The 9,381-nt window shown below is 40.6% G+C and overlaps 1 protein-coding gene across 1 annotated transcript; it reads left to right on the top strand.

Annotated features, from left to right (window-relative positions):
• The first annotated feature begins 623 nt into the window (after positions 1–623).
• HUS1 (HUS1 checkpoint clamp component) lies at positions 624–8,387 on the top strand. The gene is made up of 8 exons (XM_053977928.1): positions 624–1,140; positions 1,412–1,539; positions 1,983–2,159; positions 2,809–2,916; positions 4,223–4,297; positions 6,143–6,242; positions 6,622–6,753; positions 7,570–8,387. Exons 1-8 carry the CDS (start codon positions 1,089–1,091, stop codon positions 7,650–7,652), a joined length of 855 nt encoding a protein of 284 aa, XP_053833903.1. The 5' UTR covers positions 624–1,088; the 3' UTR covers positions 7,653–8,387.
• Positions 8,388–9,381: the final 994 nt, after the last annotated feature.

Genomic DNA, 9,381 nt, shown 5'->3' with positions numbered 1-9,381 from the left:
ACTTTTATATATGTATATTAACCCCACTTTTCATGATGATTCTTTGAGTGACCCTAAACCACACATTTGTGACAAATTGGCATAGTTGACAGGATCCTAGATGAGAATTTGTGATGCTCTGCTGCACTGGTTTCTCTAGGAAAATCTTCAGCTTATTTCTACAAAATTTACAAGGCCTAAGAGCAATACAAGCAGAGAATAACCTCTCCAGAAACTATTGCTGCATCTGTCACTAGGCAGACCCACGGTTATTTCTTTTCATTTTCTTCATAATGACTGTATTGAAAGAGAGATCAAGGCAAGTGAGCAGCATCCCAAGAATATTTCAAAATTAAATGTTAGAGAGGCAATTTAACTGATCTGGGGAACTTGCAATGTGAGAAAAGAACACCAGACAGTCCTGACAGACCAAAAAAGAACAACACTAGAAAACTGTCTCTGCAAATGCTGTAGTTTTGAAGGACTGCAAGGAACCAAAACCATTAAGGCAAAGGACACCGTCTATAAGAAACAGGCATGCTGCACATTGACTAGGTAAAGCAGTTTTCTTTCACTTTCTATTTCCTTGAACTATTCCAACCTTTGCATAAACCCCTGTGCACCATGCATTAAGCTGGCTATGAGGTGCCCGGTCTGACAGAGAGTATCTTTCTCAAAACACTTTCGGTTGCCCAGCCCTTTCTGGGTGGCCTGGTAACAGTGGGGCAGTGGAAAGGCCACTCACGAAGCTGTTCGCTCCGCTTTCTAACACGACTGTTGCTTTACTTTCTCACCACCGCGTCCTGTGCGGCAGGGTGTCTGCTGCAAGGGCCCCCTTGGATTGAAAAAGAAATTTCTCGAGACATCGGGACTGCGACCCATACAGACGAATTTTCACGTATGTTCCGGGGCTGCCAAGACATTTTCGACCTAAGCTTTTCAGCCCGGATTGCGACGCTTCCTACCGCAGCGGAAGGAAGTCCGGCCTGCCTGTGCCAGACCCTGCCCAATCCCGCCGCGCATCCGGGGACGGCTGTTGGGTGTTAGGCCTCTACCTTCCTAACCGCCTTCCGTGGCAGCAGGCGAGGGCCTGGAGGGCCCGCGCCGCTATGCGATTTCGGGCTAAGATCGTGGATCTCGCCTGCCTCAGCCACTTCAGCCGTGAGTATGCCGGGGCAGGCTGAAGGGCAGCAGTGCCTCACTGAGCGGCTGGGGCCGGCTTTCTCGGGCAAAGAAAAGAGGAAGGGAGGTGAGGACTACCTGCTTTCCTGGGAGGATGTGGCATGAGGCGCTTTCCTTCGCCCCGAGGTGTTTAGGGGTTTGCGAAGCAGCACGAGCGGCGTTTGTAAAAGCTGAAGGTTTTTCTGTCCCGCAGAGACTGGGGTGCGTGGAGCGATCACCGCTATAACGTTCTCCTCCCTCCCTCCTGCAGGTATAATTAACACAATCGCCAAGTTAACCAAGACCTGCATCCTGCGCCTTACTGTCTGCAAGCTGTATTTCATCCTCTCCGATAAAGTAGCAAATGGAGGCGCCAGTCTGTGGTGTGAGCTGAGCCAGGTGAGCCCAGAGAGTTCAGTAACCACATTTTGAAAACCAGAGCATGCAGTTAGGTTTGATGTACGAGGCATTTCTTGTAGCCCTCACCTTCCATGTGCCAGGTCTCTCAAGGTCTGTCTGATTGCACAGGTGTTTCAGGTTGGATATTCCTTTTTCCTTGATTGTCACTTCAGTGGTAAAGCTTAAGTATGTGCTGGCTCACGTGGGCCTCCCCAAAACTGGAAACAGGAAAGCATAACTCATTGTTTAATGGACTGATTAGGTGTTAGGGGAGTACATTAATTGGTTTAGCCTGAAGCAATGAGTTTTCATGGTTGTGATTCCTCAGGTGATGTGAGGCAGAGGGGAGTTTCTGGTGTACAAATGCAGCTCTAAACTTAAGGTCTGATAAATAAAACTTGCCTCTCTTGTTTGCTTTATTTCCCAACTTTCAAAAATTGTAGGGGAATTTCTTCAATGAATTTCAGATGGAAGGAGTAGCTGCAGAGCACAATGAAATCTATTTAGAGTTTGTGCCTGAGAACCTATCGAGAGCATTAAAAACTGCCCAGAGTGCTAAGGCGGTGAAGATCAAGTTGACTAATAAACACTGTCCCTGTCTTAGAGTTGCTGTGGAGCTAGTAAGTGCAACTATGCTTTCACGTTCAATATTAAGAAAAAGTTCTCTAAAATTTAGTATGTTTCCTAAGATCAAAGGGTAATATTTGGTGTAATTCTAGAAAACTAAAGAAACATTGTGCCATTTTCCATTTCACTAGCCTTTCTTGCCATCATGGTTGGTAGTATACAGAACCAGCTTTAAATTTTCCAAAAGGCAAGGAGGAGGTGGAGGAAGAAAGCTATGTTATTGAAAAAAGTTGTTCTAATGTCTACTTTTCTCCATTCCTTCATCCTCTGTATCTTCTGGATTACTGCCTTTTCATTGAAGCCATTAGGTGAAGGAGGTTTCAGTGTTTGGCACTGTGTTTTGCCTTTGGTTTTCCTAATATTGTATGCTGACTTCTGATTCTTTTATTGTTGTTAACTCTGCTGATTCACCTCTTCAGCTCTGAGGATAGCTTATAGATACACTTATGACTGATACATCACAAACTCTTCTTCATTTGAAAGAGAAGCCCACTTAAAAGCATATTGATAGGAGCTGAGGGAAAACTGGAACTGAGTGTCGGGCGTGTAGTTATAGCATTTTCCCAGAGTGGGTCTGAAAAATTTAAATTTAGAATTCCAATCTTGTGTTTAACTGCAAGAGCATCCTCTTTTTCCCTCAAGCCATCCTTATCAAGCAGCAGTAGGATTGTGACACATGACATTCCTGTGGGAGTTATTCCCAGAAGAATGTGGAATGACTTCAGAGAACCCAGTGTGCCAGACTTTGATGTAAGCATCTGCTTTTATATTCCCTTCTGAAAGGGGAGTTTGCAAGTGGAATGGTATTGCTGTAGAGTATACTGCTGGTGGGGTTTGGAAAGGAAAGAGGAAAGACTGGAGGCTACAGTTTTGGAGGGGTATGGAACATGGCTTCTATCCTGACAAGAGAGACTAGAACCTATGGAAACAGAGTGGGTGATTGCCAATTGCTTCTGTGATATTCATGGCAGAGGAAGGGAGGAGAAAAGGATTTGGCATAGCTTTAGTCTGGAGCACCTCTAAACCACACAAGTGTTGTAGATGTCAGCGAACCCAATGGGAAGAATGGTGATGTCTAACTCCATTTCAGAAGGCTGAATGATTTCTTTATTATAATTATGTTATAATACATTAATATGCTATATAAAAGAGGATACTAAATACTACATGCTACTTTCTCTAACTATCATATCTCCCAACTCACGACCCTGTTCGCCAGAGTCCAGACACAGGTGGATCTGATTGGCTGTCAGGCCCAAACAATCCACCATGATTTAACCAAGCGCTCACTCTGGGTAAACAATTCTCCAAACACATTCCACAAGAGAAAAACAAGGAGCAGAAATAGAAATTGTTTTCTCTTTCATTTCTCTCTGTGCACCTCAGTAAAAATCCTGAGAGAGAGAGAAATGTGCTTGCCACACACAAGTTTAGACTGTTTCAGCTGTTCAAGTGCTAAATGGCCCAAATAATCTGTTCTTTCCGAAATTTATGGCCTATCTGGCAGAGTTAAAGATATATGTGTTTCTTCCTGATTTTAGCTCTTAGCAGAATTGTAAGGAAAGGTCCTTATACAAATGTGCTCCTATTTGAGGTTATGGATGTCTGTTACCTCTATAGCTAAGAGTATTTAGATTCTGAAGACATACAAGAAGAAACTTTCAGTATTTTGTTCTTTTATTTCAGATTTACACTGCTGCAGTTCCAGCAATTACTGCAGTATCGTAAGAATCTTGTTCTTTTCTTTTTGGCTATAGTAATTGACTATTTAATAATGCAGATGTTCATGTGAGAGTCTGATTTGCAAAAACATGCCTCTATTTTGAACACAGACTTGGAATATTACGTCTGGAACAATTGCTAGACTGATGGCCTGTTGGTATAATGGGAAAATGTTCCTCTGTTCCTGAGACATTTGCTGATTTCAGATAGATATTGTGCACCCTGAAAGCCATAGATAACACTGTGCAAACTATGATAGAATTGAAAGTAGAGATAAATGTGTCCCAATCACATTTGAAATACTTGTGCAAATGCAATTCTTATGTATTCCTAGGTCAGTATTTACCTACCAGTGCTGAAAACAATGAAGAGTGTTGTGGAAAGAATGAAGAATCTCAGCAATTTCATTGTAAGTTAAAGCGTGTATGCTACAGATGTTATTTCATGAGGGACATAACATGTTGCCTAAATTAGTGCTGCCACATTATCTTATTTTGAGATGACTTAGACATTGAAATCAAGGCACCTGAAGCCTGTGTAAAGGCTGAATAGAATGATGGGATTTATTTTAGGATTTACACTGAAAAGCTTTTCCTGGGCTTCTCAAAAAATGATGCTCTTTGTACTAAATCCATGAAAGAACATGGCATTGTGTTGCTACAAGCTACTGTTCATAGCTGGTAAGAAATTTCAGTCCTTCAGGAAGCTAGCTGGAGACTTTACAGGCTATTTCATTGAGGAAATGCCTATTAAGTGAGTGTTGTGTTAAGTGTCTGTGAATGAACTTTAGGTAAACTTGATGTAGGATTTAAAGGAAATTTTGCTAATAGCCCCTGGATGTTACACTGTGCTTTAGACTGACATGTTGGATTTGCAGTCTACCTGGGATTTCTAGAGTGACGGTGGGCCTTTTAACTGAAAGAACCCCTCTGCAGCTGGACAGAAAAGGGCTTTGGTTTTTTATTTAGTTGTTTGTGCTCACAGTCACCATAATTGACTGAGTTAGCAAGTAAGTGTAGAGCTTTGAAAAGTTTGGGTTTGATGCTGTTCATACCAGTTTTGATAAATAGGAATTTTTCTGTTAACTGAGAATCCTGAAATTGGAACAGTGTCAGTTTTTCAAGACTTGGAAGAGTTGAGAGATTACCCTGGGTTACTGGTGGTTTTGCAAATGTCAGCCGTCCTGCAAATACACATCAAACTCTTTCCTTTTGTGAGGTTTTTTGGGGGCTTTGTTTTTATTTTCTTTCCTTCCCCCATGTCCTTGGTGGATATGCTTACGCAAGATTGAGCACAGTGCTTTTGTTTCTAGAGCTGAAGCTCTTTTCTCACACAAGATAGTTGTATAATGGGATTGAATTTATACTAAGTGCCTTGCTTTCATGTTGTTAGAAAACAAAAACATTGTGCCACAATTAATTATTTTTGCAAGATGCATCCTGGTAATAAAACTGGTCAAGACCAGTGCTGCAAAATGGGCTTAGAAGCAATTTCTGATAGTACTTGTCCATTTTCTGGGAGCTTGGCATCTCCATTCTATACAAGATTCCGGTTGCAGTACAAGTCTCTTTTTTTTTTTTTTTTTTTTTTTTTAAATTACTGAGAATTCATCTAATCACAGCAGAAACAAAGTGCTTAGTTGTGCTTTGGAATCCTCTGATCTGCTTGGGATTTGTAAGACCATATATAGTCTCCTTCAAATTTCTTCTTCCAGTTTTCAGGATGGAATTTGAAAGCTTTTAGCACTTTTCCAGGATTTCTGTCAGTTCAAAGTCCTTCTTGGAGTTCCTGATCTGATCCAGCTGTTGTCTATTTTAAATTCTTGAAAGCAGCACTGTCAGCTCCTGGTGCATCCCATTTTCTGTGTGTGTCATATAGACTGTGTAGGTGCCTTTCTATTTGTTGAATAACTGAATGGAAATTCAGGAATCTTTGCATTTCTTCAGCTTCAGTCTCATTTCTGAAGCCTTTTCCTCAGCACATGAACTTCCTAAAGCTAATACTTGTTCTAAAAGTACTGGAGAGCAATTAAATTTCTTTCTTTTCATAACTTCTGAAAATTTGGTCTAGAGTTATTCACATGGGAATGAAGAGAAATGCATTTTATAGCTGAACATTCCAATGTTCAGCCATTTTCAGAAAGTGACTTGCACTGAAGTACTCCTGGAAGCTTGTATTTGAACAAAACCAAACTGTATTCTTCTGTAATTCTGCAGTGTGAAAGTGGGTTGCCTAAAATTGAGATTGATTGCAGGTGATTGAAGCAAACTTGAGTGGTGAAATGAACTTGAAAATAGAAACTGACTTAGTATCTGTAACAACACATTTTAAAGACCTGGGAAATCCTCCCTGGGGTAAGTTTCCCTGTTACATTTTGTGTCTGTCTGATCTCATTACTTAAGTGTGTTGCTTATAACAGTACTTTTAAACTTTTATTCTTTAGAAAATAGCATCAAGTACTTTGAAGTCTTCAAATGAAATCTTGAAAGAAAAAGTAGAGTGGCCAGTGGAGTGTCTGTTTCATGTCTGGGGGGGGTGGTGGGGAATCTCTTCCATTATTCTTGACAGTTTGGTAGGAAAATGTTGCTGGAAAACTGGGATTTCTTTTCCTTGCACTGTTCTGAAAAACAAGCCAGTTGAGTTCCAGCACTTCAGCAGTTTTCAGGTGTGTCCTTATGGGTGTTGAAACTGCTTTTTATGTTTGGACTAAGTGTTGTGTCCTTACACTTTTAGCATCAGAGGATGGATGTCAAAGTTCTGCTCAAGGCAGAGATCTGGAAAGTGTGGCTGAAGCATGCGTAGACATCAAGAAGCTGCAGCAGCTGCTTGCTGGACAGCAGGTCAATCCTACAAAAGCATTGTGCAGTAAGTTCAACAGCTCTGCTTGTGAACTCCAGTTAAGTAGGGTTGTTTGCCATACTTAGTTTCAGCAGAATATCATGTCTTCTGTTTTGTCTGTCTGAAAGTCAACTTTTTACTGAACCCGAAGACTTCTAATATTTATATTTTTAGGCAGTTAAATTCAGGTCCTAGGCATTTGGGAAAGAAAAAATAAGTCTGGCTGTTTTAAAAGTCTTAAGCTCAATACTCAGACTCACAAATCATGTGTGTTGTCTTGTTGTCTTTGTTTTAAAGTTGTTACTAATGTTTATTAGTATTTTGAGATATTATTTTTTGAAAGTCTTAAAGCCTCTAGCTTCTAGCAGAGAAATTGGAATTTACTGGCATGTTTTTTTGGTTGGCTTTTTTTTCCCTTTTGATGCTTTCTTACAGTGATTCTAATACTAAAATTCTTTTTATACAGCTAGTGTTTCTAGCCATAGAAACAATACTTCCTTTCTAGCAGAAGTCTATGCAGGGGTTTATGTCCTATTTTCATGACTGTGCTTTTCTTGAGAACATCTGTTTGTTATGGTTTAGTGCAGATACTAAGAATTTCCCAGGGGAGATTTAAATAATTGGTGTAGTATTATAAACCTATACACAATATATTTACTTTTTGGTATCATCTTTCATAGATTATTAATGCTTCACAGACCCTCAAGGATTTAAATTATCTAGTTACCCTTCTGTCAGAAGCGGTGGAAGCATTATCTTTATGGTGACATCTTTAAAAGATGTAATTTTAAAATATTTTTCCTGCTTTAATGTGAAATTCTGTTTTATTTTTTTTCCTCACAGATATTGTACATAAAAGAATTGTCCACTTCATCTTGCTCCATGAGGAGGTTTCACTTCAGTATTTTATTCCAGCAATTGCCTGAGTGTTTTCGAATCTTGGTCATTTTCCAACCTGGGGCCTCTTTCATGAAGTCTGAAATCTTTCCTGAGTTGCTGGAATATTTTGATGTGAGACACTGTTAGACGTAGCCATCAGATGGACATTATTTCAGTATTTATGAAAGTGTTCAAAATACCTCCTCATCCAGACAACCATTTTTGTGAATAGTTATATGCTGTGAGAGACACAATGTTGGGGAGCATTGGTCTATCTTACACTTAGGAGGAGCAAAACTAAAATTTGCCTTAGCCACAGGTCAAAGCATCCCAAAAGCACACTCAATTAAATACTTCAGTCTCCTCAGAAAACTAAAGGTAGAATTCACCTCTGGAGCTGCTGTGTGTATTCAGTATTGAGCAATGCAATCCACGTTAAGGGATCTCTGTGCAAGCTATCATAGCTCCATGAAACAGGAGAGCCTTCTGGAGGGTTGCCTGATTGGTGTTTGCCTGGACAAGTATGCACAGCCCTCCTGAACTGGTACAGAATTGAATTCTGTTCCAGCAGGCATCTTTTGATTAGACTTGCTCCAACATATCTCAGTAGCTATGTTCATGCTTACTCTTTGTTTAACTCTTGGCCTGAGAGGATAAGCAAAAGAGTCTGGATTACTTTGTTAATGTGGGCAGTGAAAATCCCTATGTACAGAATGAATACCATATGAGGACATGCGTGAGCACACCAATTGGTGTGAAATAAAGAACAAGTTATCCGTGGATCACATTTTTTCCCTTTCCAGATAGAAGACATTGTACAACCTGTGTTGTCATGGTGTCAAACATGGTGAGACTGCATGTAGGCTCTCATGCCAAGCAGCCAAGAGCATGACTGAATTTCACTCATAGGACTGCTGCCCCTGCTTCTACCTCCTGGTTATTTTCTTAAGTCTTTTCCTCCGTATTCCATGTGTGATTTGTTACTCTGGTATGTTCCGTACAGCTTTTAATTATTTTAGTTATTGAATATGCTGCCAAATGAGACTGAGAGTTTCTTCTAGAAAGTAGCTTGTCATGGTCAGAAGTGCTGGGGTTTTGATTGTTTGGATTTTTTTTTTCAAGGAGCATTGACGTTAAGGGAGCAATGAATCTTTTGTCCATGGAGATGCAAATACTCAAGAGAAGGCTGAAGGAGAGGTAGTGGCAATGAGAAGATAGAATAGACTTGCAGTGATGAGTGTGTTGACTGACTGTTTATAGACCTTTCTACCTACTCCCTCTTTGTTCCTTCCTGCTCTCCCTTGCCCTGCACATTGCCTTATCAGTTGTCATGTTTCCACCCACTGCCTGCAACATGCTATGGTTTGCATCTTTACCATTTGCAGAGTCCCATTTTGCCTATGTTGTGAGTTGACTTTGGTAAGCAGCCACTCATTCACTCACACCTGGTGGGATAGGGGAGAGAATTGGAAAGGTAAAAGTGAAAAAATTCATAGGTTGAGATAAGGACATCATAATAGGGAAAGCAAAATACGGAATTCATTCACTACTTCCCATGAGCATAGGTGTTTAACCATTCTCAGGAAAGCAGGGCTCCATCATGCATAACACTTGGGAACACAAGTAAGACTGTATAACTGTATAACTACCAGTGCCCTTTTCTTCCTTCTTCTTTTCCCTGACATGAACGCGATGCTGTATGATACAGATATCCCTCTGGTCAGTTGGGGTCAGCTCTCCCAGCTATGTCCCTACCAATTTCTTGTGCACTCCCAG

Source organism: Vidua macroura, chromosome 1 (assembly GCF_024509145.1).
Source record: "Vidua macroura isolate BioBank_ID:100142 chromosome 1, ASM2450914v1, whole genome shotgun sequence".
Classification (NCBI taxonomy): Eukaryota; Metazoa; Chordata; class Aves; order Passeriformes; family Viduidae; genus Vidua; species Vidua macroura.
Note: the sequence above shows the minus strand (reverse complement) of the source record. Positions and strands in the feature narration are given on the sequence as shown.